At 57.9% G+C, this 24,704-nt stretch overlaps 1 protein-coding gene across 5 annotated transcripts in view; it reads left to right on the forward strand.

Moving 5' to 3' along the window:
- Positions 1 to 327: 327 nt before the first annotated feature.
- TTBK1 (tau tubulin kinase 1) overlaps positions 328 to 24,704 on the forward strand; it is a 41,597-nt gene continuing 17,220 nt past the window's right edge. The window contains exons 1-15 of one of the 5 annotated variants that reach the window (XM_043907523.1): positions 328 to 556; positions 1,980 to 2,134; positions 3,493 to 3,654; positions 8,733 to 8,880; positions 9,127 to 9,200; positions 9,398 to 9,538; positions 10,474 to 10,578; positions 11,005 to 11,070; positions 11,490 to 11,582; positions 11,668 to 11,793; positions 13,106 to 13,260; positions 14,373 to 14,604; positions 14,841 to 15,019; positions 17,707 to 18,268; positions 23,916 to 24,185. In XM_043907523.1, coding sequence (XP_043763458.1) covers positions 2,036 to 2,134; positions 3,493 to 3,654; positions 8,733 to 8,880; positions 9,127 to 9,200; positions 9,398 to 9,538; positions 10,474 to 10,578; positions 11,005 to 11,070; positions 11,490 to 11,582; positions 11,668 to 11,793; positions 13,106 to 13,260; positions 14,373 to 14,604; positions 14,841 to 15,019; positions 17,707 to 18,268; positions 23,916 to 24,185 — 2,412 coding nt within the window. In that variant the 5' untranslated portion in view covers positions 328 to 556; positions 1,980 to 2,035. The remainder of the gene's footprint in view (positions 557 to 1,979; positions 2,135 to 3,492; positions 3,655 to 8,732; positions 8,881 to 9,126; positions 9,201 to 9,397; positions 9,539 to 10,473; positions 10,579 to 11,004; positions 11,071 to 11,489; positions 11,583 to 11,667; positions 11,794 to 13,105; positions 13,261 to 14,372; positions 14,605 to 14,840; positions 15,020 to 17,706; positions 18,269 to 23,915; positions 24,186 to 24,704) is intronic. The other 4 variants (XM_043907526.1, XM_043907524.1, XM_043907525.1 and 1 more) reach the window with 4 other exon arrangements.

The raw sequence follows: 24,704 nt of genomic DNA on the forward strand, positions 1-24,704 counted from the left end.
TGGGAGAATCAGTTGAGGAGTGATAGGCACACGCTGGGAGTGGAGAAGATAAAGGGTGATGGAGACAGGTGAGGTTTGTGGGGACAGGTAAAGAGCGACAGGGCACTGCTAGGGGATGGAGGTCAAGTGAATGGCAGAGGCCAGTGAGAAGAACCTAGGAGCCGGAGCAGTTCCATCTGAGACAGAGTCGTAGAGTCGCAGGAGTGGAGAAAGGAGCAGAGTGGAATGTGATGTCAGAGCAAGGACGATGATGTAAGAGCCGGGGCGGTGAGGAGGTGATGTCAGGGCTGGTGCTGATGCTGGCGGCGCAGTGCATTGTGGGCAGCTCCCCGCTCTGCTGCTGCCGCCGCTGTCGCCCGAGAAGGATCGGGGCCGGGCCGGACCGGGCCGGGATGGTCCCGGTCGGGAGGCCGCCGCCACCGCCGCCCGAGGGAGCGGGCCACCCAGTGCCGCACTGAGCCGCCTCCGTCCCCGCTCCGCCCCGGCCCCGGGGGATGCGCCGCCCCGAGCCGCTGCCTCCGCCGCCGCAGCCGCAGCCGCAGCGGGCACAGAGCAGGTGAGGCGAGGCGAGGCGAGGCGGGGCGGGGCGCGGCCGGCGGGCCGGGCGGGGGTCGGGGAGGGGGCTCCTTCTGGGGACCCATCGGGCCTCGGCCTGGCTCAGCTCCCAGTGCAGCCTTCTCCAGCTCCCCCTCCCTGTGCCGGCTCTGTCTCCGTCTCCACCCGAGCTGGGACGCTGGCCTACACAGCCTGGGCCGCATCCCGAGGCCTGGAACGGCGCCCTGCCCCCCGCATTACCCACCCTCTCCGGCCTGTCCTCCCGGGGTGCTGCTCCTCGCCGCTCCGCCAGTCCCAGTCCCTGTGGCTTCACTCTCCTGGCATCCCTGACAGTCCTCTCCGCTGTCTTCATAACCTCTCTCCCTTGTCCTCAGTCCCTCCATTCCTCCTAGCAGCCTCCTTACCTACTTCCTCACCCCTCAACTGTGCCCAGGAGCCCCTCTCAGAGTCCTGTCCCCTCCTCACCTGTCATGCTTATCCCCCACCTGTCTCTATCCGATGTACCCCCTCCTTTGGTCCTGTCTCCCCTTGTCCCTTCCATTCCCCTCTGCCCCCTTCCACACCTCTCTTCACCTGTTCCCATTACTGCTCACCGATCCCCCACACTTCTCTTTACCCGGACTCCCACATTCTACACACACCTGGCTTACACCTTGCACAGGTGCACACCAACACCTATATGTGCATATGCCATGATGAGCTCCCAACCACCTGGGTACACCCCCCACCACACACACACACACACACACACACATCATTGGTCCCACTCTCTCATACACACAGTCGCTGACAGATACTCATAAAACCTCCTCCACAAGCCCTCTCTCACAACACATCTATGCCGCTACACACCAAAGGGTCCTGAGGGGGCAATCATGGGGCAGCCAAGTTCCTTGTGTTGGTCATCCCACCCTAGCCTGGGCTGAGTGCAGTCCTCTGAGGCAGAGAGTGGGGAGGCTGGCAGGCAGGGAGAGGCAGGGAACCTTCATTTATCCACTTGCCTCCACTCCACCTTTTCCCACCTCACCTGTTCCATCTTTGCTTGCTCATCTATAGAATGGGATCAGGACTCACATCGTCCTCTTCGGTCTGTAAAATCCACCATCACAGGACTCGGAGGGCCCACCAGAGGTCACCCTGCTTAATTCCTCAAGGCTCCCTCCCTCCTGGTTCAATTGCTTCTTCAATCTTGGCCTCCACCTGTCTCCTCCACCTTTATTCTAGATTGCCCCATCCCTCCCCCTCCTGCCATTGCCCCCATTGCCCTCTGAATTCCTGATGCCCCATTTGCCACTTGGCAGAAGGAAGGTAGAAGCCTATTTGATATCCCCACAGTCCTGACACTCTGAAGTTGCGTGGATTGGAGGAAACAGTCAGCTGAGTCATTTGGCAGAAAAAGAGTGGCAATGTTCCTCTCCCTGTAGATCCCTCATGGCACACCATGACCTGTTGAAGATGGTTTCCCCGCCTTCACTATCCCATGCTGCCTGGATGGCCTGGATGGCCAGACACAGGAGGCCTGGGCAATGAGCCCACCCCAAGTAAACTGAGGCTCACGGAGTTCCTGCCCCATCCGCAGGTATCTGAGGCACTTCCCTCCTCTCCACCTCCCCCACCATACCTTGCCTGAGGAACTTGCTTCCATCTGTGACTGTCCAGGGTCACCGGGAGGGCAGAGCTGTGTGCTTATGAGAAGTGTAGAGGGAAAGAAGAGAGGAAAAGATCCATTCCTGTACTGGGCTGGCAGAGATCTCAAAAAGCCATCTCTTTTGGCCCCTGTCTATACAGAGGCACCTCACCCACTGGCAGACACAAAAGTACATATAAGCACACATGGATACAGATGTACACAAAGACACACACACAGAAAGATACACAAAGACATGAACACACTCATGGACACACGCATGCGCACCAGTGACATTTCCCTGGGTAACACTGGCTGGCTTTCCCAGCCCTCACACCCCTCCCGATATCCAACTTCTACCTATCCAAAGGTGACAAGAGCTGTGTTCCTTCCTGAGCTGATAGAGAAAAGCATGGGCAGAGGCTCTCTCGTCCACTGTCCATCCAGACCCCCGGCTACCCGGTATTCCTCCTGCCTTCTCTTAGACTGCTTCCACTTCCCCACTCCCCCCCAGTTTAGCCCTCTCTCTCCCTCTGAGTGACCACAGGGCTGCCTTACCTCTAAAATCCACATCTTGAGTCCATCGCCTGACGTTCATCCCATCGCTCACATCCTTGCTTCTCACCCCCCATGGCCGTGGCCGTGGTTTGGGCTCAGCTCTGAGAATGGTGGCAGACTTCTCACTCAGCACCATCCTCAAGGGGCTGTTGGGTAGCACCTCATTTTCAGATGATCACCTCTCCCACAGTTGATTAGAGTGCTCTGTCATTGTGGTGTGGGTCTTCCCTGGGTCACCCTTTGGTCAGCAAGTCTCCCCTTTCAATGAGCCTTAGATGCACAGTTTCCTGGGCACGGTGTGGCATGGAAAATGTGTGGGTGTGGGGACCACAGATCCGATCCCCATGCTGGTCCTTCTTGGCTCCGGTCTCCCTGCCCAAGCACCCATTCCAGTCTTGTGCCTTCCTCAGTTAGCAAGTCTTCCCCATATTCGTTAGCATCTGTCTCTTTGGGAAACGCTTTCCCCACAGCCTATTCACACATCATTTTCCTGTCCTTTTCCCATCACATGTGTGTCCCCATTGCTGGTTTTCACATCTCCAGGTTATAGTTTGCATCTCTTTCCCCCTGAACGGCATTTGTGAACTTCCACCTGGGTTTTTACACAATGCTTCCCTCAGTGACCCCTGGAGCACCTACCCAGTGGGCCAGGGAAAGATGCCAGCCAGGGGAACGGAAGTCGCCTCTTCCATATCTGCAAGTGGGTCCCGGGTCTTAGCCTGCTTCCCTCACAGTCCCTCCCCACTCCCCAGGTAGATGGCCCCCTCAGGGCAGGCCCTGCGGACACCCCTCCCTCCGGCTGGCGAATGCAGTGCCTAGCGGCCGCTCTTAAGGACGAAACCAACATGAGTGGGGGAGGGGAGCAGGCCGACATCCTGCCGGCCAACTACGTGGTCAAGGATCGCTGGAAGGTGGTGAGTGAGTGACCCGGCGAGGCAGAGGGAGGGGAGCGGGGCGGTGGAAGGGGAGGGCCTGGAGACCTGTTAAAGCAGGTGCCTGCGGCGGCCCTACCCTGAGAGGGAGGTGCCCCTGAGTTCATTTGCACATGGCTTGCAGGTCGTTCTTTTGCCTACACTTGTGGACCATCGCTTTCTCCCGGTGCCCCCGTCTCCAACCCCGCCGTCTCTCACCCCTTTCCCCGCTAGGTCATGTTGGTTGGGCCCAGCCTGAAACTACTCTTGGTTGGATGTCGGAGCGGGAGCTGCAGAGCTCTGGGAGGGGAGGAGGATGGGATGGGGGAGGGGGCTCTTTCTCTGTTGGACCTTGGAGAAGGGCAGTGAGTGAGCCCCTCCTCTTCCGCAGAGGACAGAAAAGCCTGGGTTCGGGGAAAGAGGCCCTGCAGGCGGCTCCCACCGCATCCGCACTCCATCTTCTCCATCCACCCTCCTCCCCTCACGGCTTCCTGCGGCAGGTGCAACATGCCGAGACTCCATCTCCCAGCGTGCCTTGCTCCTCCAGCCCGGGACTTCAGGCTGCTCAGCCTGCTGGGAATTGTAGTCCGAGCCTCCTCAGGGCTTTGGGCCTCGGATGGGAGGGAGACGCGTGAGGGTCGAGGCAAAGGCAGTGCAGTGTATGCTGAATGGGACCTACTGTAGAAATACTGATTTGTTGTTGTTGTTGTTGTTGGTAACGCGGGAATCTTAGTTCCCCAACGAGGGATCGAACCTTGCCCCCCGGCAGTGGAAGCACAGTCCTAACCACTGGACAGAGGGTGGGGGCTCAACTCACCAGAGGTGCAGGGTTGAAAGGAGAGTGGGGCGTCCTGATTGCCCTGCAGGTTACCATGGCAACAGCCACCCCGTGGCAGGTTCGCCAGTAGCCCAGGGAGAGGGGCAAAAGCTGCAGCACATTGTCAGAGATGTCAGAGATGTCAGAGAAGGGAGCAGGAGAAGCCAGAGAGCAAGGGAATGGCTTGTCTGTGTCCCAGAGGGGGCTTCCTGAGAGGGAAAGGGAGGGGACAGAAATCAGGAGAGGAGGATATCCAGGGCAGGAATCAAAGGAATGAGGGTCTGGCAAAGTGAGGAGTGTTCCTCCAAGACCCCACTCCCACCAGGTCCTGCTCAGGGTAGTTTCTGGCAGATTGGGGGCAGGAGGACTTTTGCACTGAAGAGGTGAGAAGAGGCTGCTCGCCAGCATGATGAGTTTGGGTTAGAACTTCCCTGTGCTTTTTGAGGGAGGGGGTGGGAGATGAGTGGGGAGAGACGTGGCAGAGGTCGGGTTGGGGGACAGGGAGCGAGACCTCAGTCTTTACAGGGTGAACTCTCTTTCCCCTCACTCCCTCCCTGGGCCCTGGAGAAGTAGACAGGGTGGGGTGCCAGATGCACCCCCCTCAGCCAGCCTCCACGAGGGCCAGGAGTGAGGCACAGCTCAGGAACCAAGAACAGCCACTCAGATGGTCTACGCCAGGAGAAAAGGAGGGTCCATGGCACTAGGTGGAGTATTTTAAAATGACAGCTTTCTTCTTGAGGGGTGCCTCTCTGAATCAGAATAAAAAACTATAATAACAATAAAAACTTAGCGTTTATTTTGAGCACGTACTGTGGCCGGGCAATGTGTAAAGTCCCTTACATGCCTGATCTCAACAACCTATGGGATAGATACCATTATTATTCCCATTTCGCAGGTATGGAAACTGAGACACAAAGATGAGCTAACTTGCCAGGTTCCCATGACTGGCTGGTGAAACCAGGTCTGTCTGATTGCTGGTGCAACAGTCACAGAACTGTGCCATTCATTTCCCAAGAATAAATCTCTCCAAGAATTAAGATCACAGAGTCGAGGGAGAATTGTGACCTATTGTAGTCCCACTCTCATTTTACAGAAGGAGAAAAGCAGAAACTCATCCTGGGTCACCCAGAGCTGGGCCAAGAAACCAGGTTTCCTTTTTCCTAAGTGAATGCTGGTCCTATTGTGTCCTATTGTATCGAGGTCCTTCAGCAGTGGAGGGGCTCCTGAGAAAATGTAGGAGGGAAGGAACAAGGTCTAGTTGTGAGAATGTTCTTGTTACTGGGCGTGGGCAAAGCTGTTCTGGGACTTTTGTGGGGCTTGGGCAGTCAGTTTTGCCTCCAACTGGCCTCTTCAAAAATAATAAAGTACTAAAAATTGCAATTGTGTGATTGCACTTCTATAATAAGGAATAAATTAATATTATATCATAAAAATTTTATCTAAAAAGTTCATTTATTCCCCTTCTGACTTTAAAAGAAATTAGAACATTTTCATGGCCTTCTAAAAGTATTATTAGGGAACTAGCCTCTGTGCCCAGTGTACTCTCCTGCCCCCAGAGGTTCTGTAATGGGTGGGTAGGGGTGAGTAGGGAACTAAGAGAGGAGAAAAACTGGAAGTGGAGGTGGTAGAGAAATACCCTTTGGTGTCCTGGGAAATTCGGGAATAGATGTCAGAAATGTCTTGAGTGCCCCGAGCCCTCCTTACCATCTCTAGCAAGGATTTTGGAACCCGGCAAATCTGGGCTTGAATCTCAGCACTCATACTGTTAATGCCAGTATGGTCAACAGTTCCTACAAAATTGCAGTTAAGAGCATGGGTTCTGCATTAGATTGTATGTGCTAAGTCACTTTAGTCATGTCAGACTCTTAGCGATCCTATGGATCGTAGCCCGCCAGGCTCCTCTGTTCTTGGGGTTCTCCAGGCAAGAATACTGGAGTGGGTTGCCATGTCCTCCTCCAGGGGACCTACCCAACCCAGGGATCAAACCCAGGTCTCTTGCATTGGCAAGCAGTTCTTTACCATTCCCTGGATTTAAATGAAACCTGGCTTTGCCACTTACTAGCAGTGTGAACTGGGGCAAGGTACTTAACTCTCTGTGCCTTAGTTTTCCTTTTGTGCAAAATGACAACTCCTGTGAGTTGTCGGGAGCCTCTGGGAATGAGCTGAGATGAAATCTGTGAGTCTGGAGCAGACAGAACCCAAGGGTAGTGGTCGTACCCTCTCCCTTGCCCTTTCCTCCATGTTGCCACAAAGAAAACCATAAAGGAATCTAGAAGATACTAGAATCTCCCCTGAGTTTAACGTTCCTCAGAAGACCTGCCATGGGCTCCCTTGAGCCTGTCTCTGTCTCCTCCTGTTCAAAATTCTTCTAGAAGCCTGACTTTACCTTTTATCTCAAGCAGAGAGGGACCCTGGTGTCTCCCTGTTCTTCCTCCATCCTCTTTCTTGGGCACAAGAACCCAACCAGCCTTCCACTTGTCTTCTCAATCTTCCCTGCATCCTCCTCTCTCTTTCTAGAATGTTAACCACTGTGACCTGCTGGGAACTCCCAGTCCTCAGCTCTGCCCTGCCCCCTTTCCTCTGCCGTTCCCATGTTTCAACCACCATTAAACATTTATTGGGCATGTGAGTGCTGAGTAAATGCTACAGGGAGGGTTCGGAGATGCGGGAGGCTCAGAGTCAGGAGTTTACAGGCTGGATGACCAGAGCAGCTTCCATCCCATCGTGAGTAAGCCCAGCTGCGGCTGGTGTGTTACAAGCCACTTACAATCCAGCAGGCCAGGAGAAAGGGCTCAGGAAGAGAGCAGGCTATCTGTGATGGATGGGCTTCCTTGGGAGGCGAGAATGGAACTGTACAGCTTTCTTTCTTTTTTCTTTTTTCCTAGTGAGGCATTTTATTTGCCTGGATGTGTTACAACCCTAGAAAAGGAATCTCAGGATTTTCCCTCCTGTGTTTTTTTGTCCTGCTTCCTCACATTTCATGATGCCAGTTGGGGTTATCAGTACAATGAAATCACACTGATGGAGCGGGAACAGGTTATTCTGCCATTTTTCTAGATCTTTGAGTTGCTCCTCAAACCTGGGGCTAATCCCCCTACACTTGCTTAGTCTACCTATGACGTTCACAACAATTTTGCTAGTTCTGTGAGCACTGATGATGTCAGGCTCACCAATCTAACCATGCTTCACCGTCACAGTTAGAAACTGGATGATGACTCTAGAGCATAGCCTGGTAGGAACCTGGCATTTGCCTCTCTTTTTGTTGTTGTTGATGCTCTTGAGAGCATCAGCCAGAACGTTCATGCTTATCATTTTGGTGGCATGGAAAGATGGCAGTAACACATGTGCATCTTTCTTAAACCAAATAAGTCCCCGCTTAGAGCTCAGCCCCTTCTCCCCTGTTCCCCCATCATTGCCAGCAGCACCCTCACTCTCCAAGAGCCCTGGGCCCCTGACTTGAAATGACTTTTAATCCCGCCCCCTAACTCAGCTTTGCTCATCTCCCCTGGCCAATTCTTTCTCTCTCACAGTTCTCCCCTCTGTCTTTTCTCACTCCCTGCCTGGCGATGCTGGAGGTGGGGGTGGGGGGCACCCAGAGGGTCAGAGATCCACTGCAGTGCTCCCTGGGAACAGACAGATTTTCTCCAAACTTCCATCCCTACCATGTTCCCTGGGAGAGGAGACTCACCCTGGTTTTGGGCATCCGACCTCGGGCCTCAGGAGTGACGTGGGCAGAGAACACCCTTTGCTGAGTCCCCACCCCCAGACACTCTCCTCTAGATGCTCTCTGCCCCTGGTGTCATCTTTCAGGAGACTGCCAACCCCAGAAAGGGCTGGTCTCCCTGGGGGACCCACCTGAAACTGCGAGGTTCTGGAAATTAGTTTTGCTTCTGGATGGAGGCTGCTCAGTCTTGGTGGGGGATGGGGGGAGCGTGGTATTTATGTCCTTTAAATGGCTCACAACAGCCCATTATCTCTTCAGAATCCTGCATGGGTTTGTCTCCATGTCTCTGTGGAGTCTCAGGTCTCATAACTTTCCCCTCTGCCCACGTGATGTGTGGCCCTGTGTGTGTGTGTGTGGGGTGGGGGGGCGGTGGTTGCTGAGCTGTCTGTCTCTAGCACTAGGAGAGGAGGTGGGAGCACTGGTGGGTGGGGGATCATCTCCTCTAAGGACACTGAAGGATGTGAGCCAGCAGTGGGTTGGGTGGAGAGCTACTCAGCCTGATCCCCATGCCCCCTCTTCCCCTCTCCCCTGTCTCTGTAGCTCAAAAAGATCGGGGGCGGGGGCTTTGGTGAGATCTACGAGGCCATGGACCTGCTGACCAGGGAGAATGTGGCCCTCAAGGTGGAGTCAGCCCAGCAACCCAAGCAGGTCCTCAAGATGGAGGTGGCCGTGCTCAAAAAGCTGCAAGGTGTGGGTTCAGGGCAGGAGGGCAGGGGAGGGGTGAAGGAGCCCGGGGCCGATAGGTGATGGGCGAGGGGCTCTGGGACCCGAGTCTAAGAACCACGATGGGCTTAAGGTGCAGGGGGAGGTGGGAGAAGTGTTCAGGGCCCAGGGCCGGGGGACCAGGAATCAAGAGCGCCCCAGGGGCCCACCTTAGGGTTGGAAGTAGGGAAGAAGGAGTGGGAGTTGGGAGACCCCTGTCTGTGCCCCTCAGGGAAAGACCACGTGTGCAGGTTCATCGGCTGTGGCCGGAACGAGAAGTTCAACTACGTGGTGATGCAGCTCCAGGTGAGCCCCACAGCCCATCCTCCCTCCTCTCTCCCCCAGGAGATCTGGCGGGGACGTCTGGGGTAGGATGGAGACGGTGGACTCCGGAGGAGCGGGGACTGGGCACAAGCCTTAGGGGGGTGGCGAGGCTGGGAAGAGTGTCACGGTGGCGGTGGACAGCTGGATGGCAGCTGAGCAGGGCCCCACCCTCACCGCAGGGCCGGAACCTGGCTGACCTGCGCCGCAGTCAGCCACGGGGCACCTTCACGCTGAGCACCACGCTGAGGCTGGGCAAGCAGATCCTGGAGTCCATCGAGGCCATCCACTCCGTGGGCTTCCTGCACCGCGACATCAAGCCGGTGAGGGTGGGCCCCTCCTCCGAAGCTCCCCCCACCTTCTCTCCTTCCCCGGGTCCCCTGTTTCTTCTCCAGAGCAGTGGTTGGGGCGGGGACAGCTTCTTCTGCCTGTCGCCTCCTCCTGCTCTCCATCCCCAGCACCACCTCCTCCTCTCCCCTGCCTCCCAGGAGCACCTCTGCCCACCCTTGGCCATGCCCGTGGCCTCCCCTCTCTTCTCTCCTCTTCCCTTTTCTCACCCCTGACCTGAATAATCCTTGAACCGGGAAAGGTGAAGGGGTTGGGGAAAGATGGAGGGATTGAGGAAGAGGACCTCGGGGCTGGGGTTTGGGAAGAGATTCCAAGTAGCTAATTTTGTGACATCTTGGATCTTGGTGCTGGGGAAAACACCTCCGATTTAAAGTGGTGAGGGACTTGCCTTGTGGTCCAGTGGCTAAGACTCTCCACTCCCAATTCAGGGGGCCCGGGTTCGATCCCTGGGCAGGGAACTAGATTCCACGTGCTGCAACTAAGGCCCAAATAAAATAACAAATTAAAAAACAAAAAAAGTGAAAACAGGCCCAGAAAGGTTGGTTGAGTGGCCCAAAGTCACACAGCAAGGACAATGCTGGCCGCCTGGTGCAGCAGAGCAGAACGGCTACACTAGGCCACATGGTCCTGCCGGGAGTCCCGGGGGCGCCGAGCCAGGCGGGCCTCGGCTGGGTCACCTCTTGCTGTGTGATCTGGGAGAAGCCCCCAGCTGGCCTTCAGTTTCCTCCTCTCTAAAGTGACGATAATCACACCTGCCCCTCAGATGAGGGTCCGTGACCTGCTGTACATGGTGGTTCTCGTGTGAGTGTGAGGGGGGTGGAGGGACCCTCACCAGAGCTGTTTCTGGAGTCTCCTGAGGTGGGCCAGGTGGGAGCTCACAGGTGGCCTCACAGCTGCTGTCTCCCCCCAGTCAAACTTTGCCATGGGCAGGCTGCCCTCCACCTACCGAAAGTGCTACATGTTGGATTTCGGGCTGGCCCGGCAGTACACCAACACCACGGGGGACGTCCGGCCTGTGAGTACTGCCGCTCACTGGAATCCTGGTGTCCTCGCCCCCACCGCCTGATCTGGGGACCCTTCCCAGCCTTTCCTGAAGCTGCCTAGACGGGCCTGGCCTCAGTGTAACTCAGCGCTGAATTCACACGCGGCCCGTTCCCTCTCCCCGTTGGCCTGAGTGCTGGCCACTTCCACGCCCTGTGGTGTCTACCCGCTCCCGTCAAGGACAGACGAGCAGGGGCATCAAGCAGGGGCAGGAGGCAGGTTTAGGACTGGGCTTGTGTGTCAGGGTGCTCTTGACCCACGTGATCCGGAGTGGAGGTGCGGTTGGGGGCGGAGGGGGAGGCCGGCAGGGCTAGAGTGGGCTGAGGAGGCTTGGTAAGCAGGGTTGAGATCACGGTCAGGGCGGCTGGTGACATTCCTGGTGGTGTCCTCCCCTCTGCAGCCTCGGAATGTGGCCGGGTTTCGGGGGACCGTTCGCTATGCCTCGGTCAATGCCCACAAGAACCGGGTGAGTGGCTGGGCCGGGACTGGGGGAGGTAAGACAGTACGGGCACTGGTCATGGGTAGGGTGTGCGGCTGTTGGCGGGGTGGAGGGGAGCCCGAGACAGGGGCTGGAAGCTGCCCCTCCAGAGACCCCGGAGGAGGGCTCCCCTGGTGTCTCCCCTTGATGTCACCTTCTTCCTTACTTGGGGGATCCCCTCCTCTCTGTCCGCACCACGAATCTCTGGAGGAGGAGAAAACTCACACAGAAGTTTTGACTGAGGGGTCCTGTGTGTTGATGGGTCAGGAGTGGAGCCATGGCTTCAGGGAGACCCTAGCTCTGCCCACAGGCACCCTGACTGGGGTCCCTCAGTGAAGGGTCAGCCCCCACCCCCAGGGAAGGACCTGAGAGCCGTGGGTGACCCCCCTCCGCACCCCCACCCCCAGGAGATGGGCCGCCACGATGACCTGTGGTCCCTTTTCTACATGCTGGTGGAGTTTGCAGTGGGTCAGCTGCCTTGGAGGAAGATCAAGGACAAGGTGAGGCCAGTACAGCTGGGCCTGGGGGTGGCGAGGGTGTGGAGGGCAGCCGGGGCTCCATCTCCTGGTGCCCCCTTGCCTCCAGGAGCAGGTAGGGATGATCAAGGAAAAGTATGAGCACCGGATGCTGCTGAAGCACATGCCCTCCGAGTTCCACCTCTTCCTGGACCACATCGCCAGCCTCGACTACTTCACGAAGCCCGATTACCAGGTGGGAGCCTGCCGCCCGCTCCTGCACCCCCTTCTCTGTGGGTGACCGTCTCCAGCACCATCTATCCTGCTGAGGCCCCACGCCCCTGCCGGCTTGGTCCCGAGCACCTCCCCTGCTCGTCCAACTGCACGAAGGAAACTGTTCTCTGCTCTTGTAAACAGCAGTCGAAGCTCCGATTTATCAAGAGCTCACCCTGCTTCTCAGCGCTTTTCCTGCCTTAATTCATTTAAGCTTTAAAACAAGCCTTTGGCGATATCGCGTGTTCTTCATGCTATTATTCCAGCACTTAATCATTAATGAAACCAAGTGCTTTCGAGGACTTTACATCGAAACTCTGTAGGTGACCAAGTGGGATGATTGTCCCCATTTCACAGATGAGGAAACTGAGGCCTGGCAGCCTGGTGAGGAGCAGGGCAGGACTCGGGCACACTTGCCTCCAAGTCCAGTGCTCTTTACAAGGTGCCCTCACCACACTCGTATGGGGCCTGCTGACACTGACCAAAGAATGGGGGAAACAGTGTTCTGCCAGGATCCGCTGTGTGCCAGGCATGGCCACACCCCTCGGGAGCACGGAGAGTGTCAGGCCCACAGTGGGTCCACAGTAAAGGGGGTCCTGCTAGCAGAGAGAACCAGGAGAGAGAGCTAAGTCAGAGTGGGAACGTCTGGGGGACTGCCACCTCCTAAACCCAGAGACCCGGTTGTTGGCAGAGATCCCTTACTTGGGTAGTCGAGAGACCATGCCCTTTAGTCCTAACTGAGCCTCATGAGGTCCCCCAGACCACACAGCTTCCAGCACACCCTGAGCTGGGCCCTGCAGCTGGCTGCTAGAAATGTAGAGGCGGCAGGCAGGCCTGTGAATGGTTCAAACTGAGGCTGTGTGGGCGAGGAAATCAGGGAAGGCTTCAGGTGGGAGAGAATGGTGGGCCGGGCACTGCAGGCAGACAAAGCATTCTGTGCAGAGGTATGACCCCAGGTGGTAGGTTTGGGAAACTACTGCTGCTGCTGCGTCCGCTGAGCCGGTGGCGATGGCAGAGGAGGCTGGGGACAGGAATGAGGGGGACACATCTCCAAGGGCTAGTGTCCAGCCAGGGGGGAGCTGAAGTCCAGACAATAATTTGCATGCTGATTTGCATATGGTGTGCATGTTTTCATTTAAAATCAATGTGCCCTTCTCCTTCCAATGCCCTCTCTTGGCCCTTCCCTGTCCTGGAAGGCCCCTGTCTTCCCCTCTGCAACCCCAGCACCTGCCCCCTCCTCCTGGCTAGCCCCTGGGGTCACCGCTCTGTCCTCCCGCCACCCCCGCCCCCTGCAGTTGATCATGTCAGTGTTTGAGAACAGCATGAAGGAGCGGGGCATTGCCGAGAACGAGGCCTTTGACTGGGAGAAGGCGGGCAATGACGCCCTCCTGTCCACGAGCACCTCCACCCCGCCCCAGCAGAACACGCGGCAGACAGCAGCCATGTTTGGGTGAGTCTCGGGAGGGGCGATGGCCCTGTGGGGGGGCAGACAACCCCTGCTCCCAGGTGTCACCTGGGAAGCCAGCCCTCTCCTCCTCTTCCTACCTGGACACACACCTGGCTGTCTCGCCTGTTCTCGGTGCTCAGAAGCGGGGCTCTTGAATCCCAGGAAGTCCTACCACATCTCCACCTTCAATGTGGGGATGCTATGGACATCCCTATTTGGAGTTCTTGACCTTCCTGGGGAGCAGGGAGCCCTGAGTGAGGTTCCCCGGGGGCCCACAGTTTGGTAATCACACGTGGCCAGGTCTTGAACCCCAGCTTTGGGCCCTGTAGGGCTCAGAGAAGAAACTTGCAGCCCCTGACCTCAAAATGTTGAGTCGAGGATGTTTGTAATCGATGAGTCGGCGAACTCAGATCCAAGTGAAAAGCACAAAGACTGAGTGGCCCAGGGAGGAGCCAGAGTGAGAAGGTCTCCCCCCGCCTCACCGTCCCAGGAGCGAGCCAGGGGACCCGCTAGGGAGACTCGGCAGGACTTGCCGGCACACGTGGTGCCAGTTCTGTGACGACGTTGCTCAAGGAACTCCAAAGTGATTCTTTCTTTAGACCCATTTCCTAGTCTGAAGGGCTTCCCAGGTGGTGCTAGTAGCAAAGAAACTCGCTTGCCCACGGGTTTGTCCCTGGGTTGGGAAGATCCCCTGGAGAAGGAAATGGCAACCCACTCCAGTATTCTTGCCTGGAGAATCCCGTGGACAGAGGAGCCTGATGGGCTACAGCCCATGGGGTCACATGGAGTCAGACATGACTGATGTGACTTAGCAGCGTGTATGCCCAGTCTCGAGGAATCAGGCCAGCAAACTGCAGTAGGGAGCTGGCAGGTCTGTGAAGCAGCGAATCTCCTAAATAAACAGAGCCAGGTGGTGCTGTAGCCCGCCTCCAAGTCTCTGCCCACCGGAGCCACCTGAGGGTCTACAAACCAGAGATGGAGATAGGCCTATGGACGCCCCCAACCTGCCGGACCTCTCCTGTGCCCCCGCCCACAGGTGGTGGGTGGTCTCCAGGGCTAGAGGAGAGGGCAGCCCCCTGCCAGCCTTGCCCACGGCCCCCTCCTGGCCTCCACAGGGTGGTCAACGTGACGCCAGTGCCTGGTGACCTGCTCCGGGAGAACACCGAGGACGTGCTGCAGGGCGAGCACCTGAGTGACCAGGAGAATGCACCCCCGATCCTGCCTGGACGGCCCCCCGAGGGGCTGGGTCCCAGCCCCCACCTCATCCCCCACCCTGGGGGTCCTGAGGCTGAAGTCTGGGAGGAAACGGATGTCAACCGGAACAAACTCCGGATCAACATTGGAAAAGTAACTGCAGCCGGGGAGGACGACGTGGGTGGCCTTCTCCCCCTCCCCCCTTGCTCCCCACCCGTGGGTCCCTCTCCCCAGCCACCTGCCTGCTCGCCCTGCCTGCTTGGCCTGGCGCCTTCCTGGGATCACTGGCACCCAGTGCTCGGACCGCCCGCTCCCTCCTTCGCCCCGAGAAAACCACAGCCCCACAGCCGCCTGTCAGCCCCAGCTCAAGGGACTCCCCTCTCCTGCAGACCCCCGCTGTGGTGGAGGAGGAGCAGAGCCGCGGTGTGGGGGTCCCCAGCTCCCCAGTGCGGGCTCCCCCAGACTCGCCGACAACCCCTGTCCGTTCTCTGCGCTACCGGAGGGTCAACAGCCCCGAGTCCGAGAGGCTGTCCACGGCGGACGGGCGGGTGGAACTGCATGACAGGAGGTGGGTCTGGAGCCAGGGGGATGGTCCAGAGTCCCTGGTCCCCCCTACCCCATCAGCTTCTCACAGCTGGTCTGGAGGAAGGGCAGTTTCCAGGCAGATGCGGGGGACCCTGGAAGGGTTACGAAGTTTATGCTTGGTCCTGGGGACTCAGTTAGCATCAGTGACTAGCCCTGGAGAGGGGGTGGGGGTATAGAGGGCCCAGCTCAGGCCACGAAGGGGCGTGGGGTGGGGGGCAGGCATAGGAGGAGGTGAAGGCTGAGATGGTAGGTGGGCGTGCTTCCAGAACCTCTTTCCCTAGGGGCTAATTACAGAGGCCTCAGAGCAACTGGGGAAGCTTCCTCCAGCTCCGGGGGAGGGGCCTGGAGAAGATTCAGCTGGTGTTGAGGGGGGTTTTGAGGAGGAGACAGACCATGCTTTGGGGGTCAGGGCTTGGGAGTCTGAATGGCAGGGAGGGAGGAGGGACCTGGTTGATGTGAGGGAGTGTTGGGAGAGTTGAGAGCCAACGTGAGCCTTTAGGATGTGGGATGAGAGTGGCTGGTGGAGCTCGCTGGCCCACGGCTGCCAGGGACCAGGGCGGGATCCTCATCTGGTGGGTGGGACCACCTCGGGTGGCAGAGATGACCCCACCTCCCTTGGCCCAGCCTCGGGGTAGGGGGTCCTGTCCACACCCATGTCTCCTCCTGCCCCATCTCAGCCACCATCCCCCCTCTGGATTCTGCCCCAAACTGCCCTCCACCTCCGGGATGGGCACAGTGCCCCTCTGGGGTACTCAAGACAGGGCAGCCCTGTGCCAATCCCTCTGGTGACCCCAGGACGGAGGGACGAAGGCCCTGTCCTGAGGGAGCCATCAGCCCTCACACACACACTCATATCCACACACACTCACCACACTCACACTCTCACAGGTTGAATCCCCTGGACAGAAGACCACATTTTCCTCCCGGTCCCCCAGAGGGTTCAGGAAACAGGGAGGAGTGAGGAAGGGCAGTTTGGAAGGGAGATGAGTGGAGGAGGAAGGTGGGAAATGCCCTGAGCAAAGACAGTCCTGGAGAGCACCTTGGTCTGGCCCGGAGTGAACCCTTGTTTCAGGAGAGGAGAGGGTCAAGGGGAGATTTTCTGGAAGGGAAGGGGCAGGATCTCAAGCAGGGCAGAGAATCTGGGGGCTCTGGGGCACGTGGGAGCAGGAGAGTGTATGAAGCAGATGGGATCAGGGTGTGCCCCTCCCTGCTTTCTTCGATCCCCCCCCCCAACTCCATCTTCAGCCTCTCTCTCCCTCTGGCCCCCTCTCTCCTTCATGTCCATCAAAACAAGCCATGCTCTTGGGAAAGCAAGTGACATCAGCCACTTAAATGGTAGGGTGAATTTAAGACCCGGGTGACCTCCCTTTGTTTTTTTTTTAAAGTTTATGAACAAATCGATAAAAATGCTGTGCAGATTAGTGTTGGCGGGGCCCACATAGGCCAGGGTGGGAGGATGCTGAGAAAGGCCGACAGGAGGCTTTGATCTGCACCCCTCCCCTCACAGGCTTGATGCTGGGGGGAGGACGGCAGTCAGGCCCCTGCCCACAGCCTGAGTGTGAGTGAGTTCTCTGCGGTTCTCAGCAGGGCACCCTGGAATGTGGGGGAGGACAGTTCTTCCTTGTGTAGCATCCGGCATCTTCCTCATGTAGCATTCCTGAGGAATATCCTCACCTTGGGGCCAGTAAACCTCAGTTGAGAACCTCAGCAAGTCACGTGAGATTCACAGCACAGGTTAAGATAACAACGAAAGAGATGTCCCCAGGTAGAATCAGTGTCCCAGAGGCAAAAGCCAGAGGGGACCCAACCCCTGCCTGGCAGAACTCACCGCCTCCTGGGGAGACAGACTCATAAACACACACGTGCTGTGACGTGAGGGGACACAGGCAAGCCCTGGGAGGGCAAACTAGTCCCCCCAGGGCAAACTAGCCCCCCATCAATGCAGGCGGGAACAGCTCCCTATAGGAAGTGACACTGAGCTGGTGTGGACAGCATAGGGTGGAAGGGCAGGCCGTGCGGGAGGAGCGGCATTTATAAAGGCACAGAGGTGTGAAAAATTTAGGAAAAAGCAGGTGATTTTGAGATGGGTCTGGCTAGGGTAAATGGGAAACAGGGCCTCTGTCTGGCTGCCAGGGCCCTTGAATGCCAGACTAAGGCATGTGGGCTTTGTCCTGGGCTGGTGGGGGGTGGGTGCGGTCACTGGAGTTTGTTGGAGGTGGTGAAACCAGCCAGGTAGGCCTGAAGGGTGATGGTAAGAGGCCAGAAAACCATCAGCATACTCGAGGGCCAGGTGGGTGTGTTTGTCTTGGGCACATCAGGTGCAAGCCTGGAGGGGGTGGAAGCCCTGGCTGGGCAAGCATCAAGTTATCTTTAGGAAGATCCAAATTTCTGGGAATGGTCTGGAGGACAGTGTTCCTTGAGCCCAAGAATTTTACTTACTGCGTGTTTAGATTCCTGGAACATAGTAAGCATTCAAAAATGTGTGTTGAATGAATGCATGAGCTCTTTGCAAGGACTGAGGTTGCAGGGTGATAACCCAGGAGGTGGCTGAGCCTGGCCCGGGGTAGGAGAAGGACAGAGCCAGGAGGTCCCAGGCATAGAGCTCCACCTCGGGCTCCTTGGGGATCCAGAGAGGCCGGGCACTGAGCCCCACGTGGGGTGGCTTTGCAGGTCACGGATGGATCTGCCTGGCTCACCGTCGCGCCAAGCCTGCTCCTCGCAGCCGGCCCAGATGCTGTCAGTGGACACAGGCCACGCCGACCGGCAGGCCAGCGGCCGCATGGACGTGTCAGCCTCCGTTGAGCAGGAGGCCCTGAGCAACGCCTTCCGCTCGGTGCCACTGGCCGAGGAGGAGGACTTCGACAGCAAAGAGTGGGTCATCATCGACAAGGAGACGGAGCTGAAGGACTTCCCCCCTGGGGCTGAGCCCAGCACGTCGGGCACCACGGACGAGGAGCCCGAGGAGCTGCGGCCACTGCCTGAGGAGGCTGAGGAGCGGCGGCGGCCAGGGCCAGAGCCCGCCGTCCGGCCCCGGGGACGCGGCATGCACACGCTGGCCGAGGAGGACCTGCGGCTGACACCTGCCCAGCCCCTGCCACCCCAGCTGAGCCAGGCCGATGGCCGGTCAGAGACATCACAGCCCCCTACACCTGGCAGCCCTTCCCACTCGCCCCTGCACTCTGGACCCCGCCCCCGACGGAGAGAGTCGGATCCCACGGGCCCGCAGAGACAGGTAAGGCTGGGCTCGCACCCCACTCCCCATCCCCAATGCCCACAGTCCTGGCGTGCAGCTGAGAGTGCTCCTGTGTGCTCCCCGGGGGCTGCCGGCTAGCACCCAATGGTTGCAGCCGTGATGAAGGGAGACAGGTTTAAGGGTCTGCAAGAATGATTGTGGTGGGCAGGGTTCTGAGTCGAGTCTCGCTTTCTGGGCAGCGTCAGCCAGGTGACAAAACAGGAGAAAGACCTCCTAGAGCATGGGGACAGGGTATGCAAAGGCCCAGAGGTGGCAATCAGAAACACTGATCGGCTTGTTGCAGCAGATGAGGCTGCTAGCTGGGTCCCAGGGCCCCGTCCGGGAGGGCTTTGGCCTTGGGGCTGGATTCTGAAGGCTTGGTGAGCCACCGAGGACAGAGGAGCCTGGTGGGCTGCAGTTCATGGGGTCGCACAGAGTCGGACACGACGGAAGCAACTTATCACGGCACAGCACGGCAGGCTTTTAAGCAGGGGTGTGATATGATGACACTGATACTTTTGAAGGATCCCTCTGGGTGCTGTGTGGAAAATAGACTGAAGGGGCACAAACCTATCAATAGGAAGGCCACATGGCAGGCGCCAGCAGAAGAGCGCCCTGGTGGTGTGGAGCAGGGTGGGGACTCTGGATAAGGGGCAGGGTGGATGGAGCCTGGGGGTGTTGGGGAGAGGACCGAGGGAGTCGCCGCTGACACCCGGCGTTCTGGGTGGGCAGTGGTGCCGTCACTGAGTGGTTTTAAAGAGAGCATCAACTCAGATTTGGATGCAGTGACCTCATGGTACCTGGGGGATGTCCACTGTGGAGGCACTGGGGTTCAGGAGAGAGATCTCAGTGAGAGATATGGATTTGGGGATCTCGGAGTCCACAGGAGTGGGTGGTGTCACTCAAGAGGACTATGTGGAGTGAGGAGAGCCCAGGGTGAAGGCAGAGCTGGGAAACATTCACACCTTGAAAAAGAGTGAGATGAAGGGGCGAGAGCCTGGAACACCTGGGGAGAGGGCTCCCGGGGAGTCGAGAAAGAGCTTGCTGAAGGGGGGTGAGGGCAGCGGGGGGCGTCCTGTGGTCAGAGCAGGCTCTGTGCCGAGGGTGAACTCTGAGAGCCAGGATGTCGGGCAGTGATGGGGAGGAAAGGAGCCCGGGCGGGGGGACCCTAAACCGGGCACAGGGGCTGGCATGTCGGGAGCCCTGGGAGGACCCGGTCAGGTTGCCGTGGCGCCTTCTCATGTGGGAGTACTGAGGGCTGAGACAGGATGGGCAGAGAGGGGTCTGGTGGTGGCTGCATCATAAATGCTGGGGTGAGGGGTCGCAGCACGTCTCATGGTATTCTGGTTATTTTTTTTTTTTTGGCAAATATGGGGTGTCCAAACAAGCAGAAGGCCCCTGGCCTGCTTGGATTTCTCTGTGTGGTGCAGAGACTGACCTCTGACCCAGGAAGTGGCTCCACCACTCACCCTGGGTGCTGACTGGGGTCCATGTCCCCTCAGAGGACTGGGGAGAGCCAAGGAAGTGATGCTGGAGGGCTCAGGGCCTGTGTGCGTTCCACTCGACTGTCCCGTGGGGGGCCTGCACGTGGAAGGCTCTGGGAGATGCCGGGTGCCAGGCCAGTTCCACTGAGCACTCAGGTCAGGAGGCCTGGCCGGGAGACCCTGGTGCCCGGAGAAGGCAGCTCCAGACAGGACTGTCTTCAGGCCCCCTCCCGGTGTGTAGAAGAGAGTCTCTAACCTGAGATCCTGAGACTGTACGTCCTGGCCTTGTCCTGGGTGCTGGAAAACTGGAGGCTCAAAAAATGGGGACCATGAGCTCCCACCCTGAGAGGTCCTAGCCAGCCTGAGTTGGAGGCTCAGCCAGGCAGGGTTTGGGCAGCATGGCTATGTTGCTGACCTGGGCTCTGTTCCCACCAGAACCAGCACTGGGTCAGCAGGAGGAGGAGCAGGATCCGTCTGGGCTCCCTTGATCCCCTCTCATTTATTCATCCCCTCATCTTTCCACACCTACTGCGCCTCTGTGTCAGAGACCAGAGGCATCAGAGATCAGACACACAACAGGCTAGGCCCCCAGGAGGTGCAGAGCCTAGGAAGGGGGACAGAGGGCGATGGTGTGTGTGGGGTGGAGAGAAAGCCCAGAATTAAAGTCAAGAGGCCGAGTTCAGGACCTGGGCCCTTCCAGTCTCTTCCTGGTGACTGTAGGCCAGGGGGGTCTCAGAGTTATGCAGCTGAGCCGTCTGGGAGGTTTTTCTCACCTTCAGATGCCTGCCCTGGTCCTAGGAGTCAGCCTCACGTTGGGGAATTCCAGCCAAGGGGGTGAGATTTGGGGGAGCAGATGCAGGCCTGCTGTACGGTCAGTCTTGGGCTCAGGTCCTGCTGGTGACAAGGGTGGGCACTGCCCGTCTCGGCAAGCAATGAGTCGTGCGAGTCTGGATGGGGTGTTAGGTTGCGTGGGCCTTGGTTCCCCACAGTGCAGACACGAGCTTGGGCCGCATCCTACAGCCACGTATGAGCTTTTCTGTGTCAGCTTACCCAAGAGTGTGCAGTGATGTGTGGGTGTGTCCATGTGTCCGCGTACACACATGTGGGTGCACCTTCAGAGTGTCTGTAGAGCGTGTGGTGCGTGGAGAACCCCGGACGTCTACAGTGTCCCAGCTGGCGGGGTAGTCACCACAGTGATGGTTCTAATGAGAATAAACAACGGCACTGCTCCTGAGCTTCTGTATTTTTCCCATGGAATCCTCACAACGACACAGTGCAGAGGCCACCCCCGTTTACAGGGTGAGGAAGCTGAGGCTCAGAGGAGCTAAGTGTGGAGCCCAGGGTCACCAGCTGCTAAGGGGTAGAAGTGGGATTTGAATCCAGGCAGCTGGCTCCAGGGCTGTGCTCGGAGCTACACAGTCTGAGGGCTGTGTGTTTAAGAGCAGATCAGGGGCTTCCCTGGCAGTCCAGTGGTTAGGAATGTTCACTGCCAAGGATGCAAGTTTGATCCCTGGTTGGGGAACTAAGATCCCACAAGCCATGCAGTGCAGACAAAAAAAAAAAAAAGACAAAGCTGAATCTGGGACTTCCCAGGTGGTCTAGTGGTTAAGACTCTGTGCTCCCACTTCAGGGGGCGCAGGTTCTGTCTCTGGTTGGGGAACTAAGAACCCACAAGCCATGTGACCAAAGAAAAAAAGAGAGGGTGGGGAGCAAACAGACCAGAGACAGCAGATGGTTTGTGCAGGGTCAAAAAGAGCCTTTGTGGTGTGTGGATGTGTGAGTGTGTTGCGTGTGCACACATGTGTGCGCCCGCTGGCTGGGCCATGGCAGCAGGTGTGCCTGTGGGCATGTTGGTGTGTGCGGTGGTGTCTCTGTGTGTGTCTGGGTGTGAGCACACGGGGCAGGACGTTTTGTCCAGTGTTTCAGTGCAGCAGGATGAAGCCTAGCCCTTCCTTCGCCGAGGGCAGGGGAAGAGAGAGGAACGGACTGGCATACTTTTTTCCTTTCTTTTGGTCTGGAAAGAGTCTTGAGCCTGGGTGAGGGCTCCCTCCACACCTGACTGCACATGGAATCACAGTTTGTGGAACTCCCTGCATCCTGTAACATACCTAGATTAAGTGGCTCAGGGCAGGCAGGAAGTCCCTGTAGGGATCCCACCCTACCACCTTTGTGCAAGGAAGAGTCCCAGCTCCGTCTGCTCGGGATCTGATGTGTGAACTTCCTCCTAAAAGCAATCTTTAAAGATAGGAACACTTGCTCGTCTGTCACCTACCCCCGTGGGGAGCAAGGACAAGGATAATGTGGAACCAGGCAGTCCTAGAGTATCTGTTGTTCTTTGGCGTGCATACCATGACACTTGAATTTTTTTTTTTCTTACACACACCTAGATTTCTCCTCTCTGGAATTCACCGTGCAAATCAGAAGTGGCCGGGAAAGCTAGGCCAGAGGGGAGGGCAGTGGACAGAGTGTGGGATCTAGGGGAGGGATGTTTACCCTCCCTTACCAGTTGTCTCTGGCTGATAACCCAGCGGGTCAACATTTCCTGAGGACATGGACATTTGTTTGGCAGCCCCTAGAGCATTTCCCTGCCACGTGTGCAAGGGGCTGGGGGACAAAGATGAATCAGGCTCACAGGCAAGGGGGTGGAGACGGTGTTTACACTCAAGAGCCACAGGGAGATAACGGTGGGCTCTTGTCTGCTCAGAATGGAGCCAGCCTGCCAGGAAATCTGCGGTGGCTTCACAGGTGTGACACTTCAGCTGGGCACGGAGGACAGGGAGGTGGCCACAGGTGGTGCCTGGCCTGAAAGGGCAGGACGTGCTGGAACTAAGTCCCTTTGGCTGCTGACCAAACCCTGCCTGAGGTGCTGAACTGGAGCCTCCCACATGTGCTTTGAGAAGGGTGTGAGCAACGGTGGGTTCCGCTGGCCCTCGGTATCCCCACGTGGGCCCTGGTCAGACAGGGCCTCAGTGCAGACAGCACTAGTTCAGAAGGATCCTAGACTTGGCCACGAAGAAGCAGGAGGGGAAAATATGGTGAGGGCAGTGAGTGTTAAGACGAGCCTACAAAATATGCTTTCTTCTCCTTTCCGTGCTGGGTCCCTAGACGCACCCCCTTCAGTGGCCCAGGGGCGCCCTCCTCAGCCCTCTAGCAGCTGGCCCAGCCAGTCCTCACTGCTATGTAAACTGGCCTCGGTCCCAGGAAGAGGTTGGGGTCAGGATGGGCAAGGCCTGATGACAGCCAAGTCATCGTTCCTGTCCCCACATGCCTGGGACACGGAGCCCATTTCCCTTTTCCCTCTGAGGGTATGAGGGCAGCAGGGCATGGGTGGCCAGGCGAGGCAGCCAAGCCCTGCCATATCTCTGAACTTTAGAGAGGACAGGGAAAAGCTGCCTGGGAGAAATTACTTCAACTGGCTCCTCCACCCCCCAATCCTCTAAACTCTTTCTGCATTCTTGAGAGTGATAAATAACTCGCATGACACAGCGTTTACACCATGGCCAGCACTATTCTAAGGGCTTTGCATATTATAACACCTAATCCTCATAAGAGTCTTAGGAAACCACAGTTACCCCCATTTTACAGATGAGAAAGCTGAGTCATGAAGAAGTAAAGTAACTTGCTTTAGGTCACCCAGGTATTAAGTGGTGGAGTTGGAATTCAAATGTGTAGTCGGACTTCAGAGTCCTTCCCTTCTGCCACCTCCTCACTGAGACAGTAAGCGTGGGGGCAGGGCTGACGTTGCCGAGGGCACTCAGCTGGTGTTCGCGCGACTGCATGAAGGGCACAGAGTCCAGCTGGGGAGACAGATGGTGCACAGATGCCAATACATTTTAGAGCGGTCTTTCTAGGGTGAGGGGGCAGGATTTCCCCAGCCCAGAGGGAACTCCAAGCTATATAGAGCTAAGCCAGGAAGGCTTCCTGGAGAAGGTGAGTGAGCAAGGTCTCTGGGAGGAGACCATGGTGTGAGGAGGAGGTGGGGGAAGGGCGTTGGAGGCCGGAGCCTAGGTGGTGAGGCAGAACGGGCCGTCTGGACCCTGCCCACCTGCCCGTGACGCCGGCGCCGCAGGGGCTGTCAGCGGTGGGTGGCCCCCCGAGACGGAGCTGTCAATCGAGTCTGTGCCTGACACCTCTTTTCCCTCCACTCTTTTGGTCTCTTTCAGTTGGAGGAGGACAGACTCTCGGGGCACTCCCTCCCGCGGTACAGCCCCCTGCGACGACTGGCGTCCTCCGTGTTCTCCTCCTCCACGCTGGAGACCGAGCATTACCCTCACCCTGGCGGCAGCGGCTCCTCCGGTTCCCTCATTCAGCGCAGCCGCTCGGCGGAGAGCAGCCCCGTGCGGGCGCCCCACCGGCGCCACGCGCCCCTGGCCGCCGGCAACCACAGACTCGTGCCCTCGGTGCTCCGCATCTCGCGGTCACAGCTGCAGCAGGTGTGGGCCCGCTTCACCCACAAGACCTAGGCTGGGCCCCCCCCCCTCCTGGAGGGGGCAGGTGGGGGGGGGGGGGGGGGAGCAGGCAGAGACCGTGGTTCCTTCCCAGGACGCAATAATCACACACTCATACACCCTGACCCTCCCTGTCATGCAATACAGCCCCTATAATGTTGGCCCAAGGTACTGTAACCCCCCACCCCTCACCCCCTCCATCAACTCCCTCTGCTTGGTGCCAGCCAAATGGTGCAGGGAGGGGTGGGGCTGTTGGTGCAGTTTCTGGGACAGGACAGGGGCCCTGGGCTGGAGCCACCAGTGGGTCCAGAGTCCGGTGGAAACCAAGGTGTCAGGGAGAGGCGTGCTGGGTCACAGTCAGTCTGGGACGGCGCTTATGCTGTTTAATCCGTGATCTCTTGGCATGGCTGGGCATGGTCCACCCTTGGGGAGGGGGTGCCAAGAGACGGTCCCTTTTGGTATGCTGTGTGTCTGTCTCTCTGGGCAGGGCAAGGTGTGTGGCCC

Source organism: Cervus elaphus, chromosome 7 (assembly GCF_910594005.1).
Source record: "Cervus elaphus chromosome 7, mCerEla1.1, whole genome shotgun sequence".
Classification (NCBI taxonomy): Eukaryota; Metazoa; Chordata; class Mammalia; order Artiodactyla; family Cervidae; genus Cervus; species Cervus elaphus.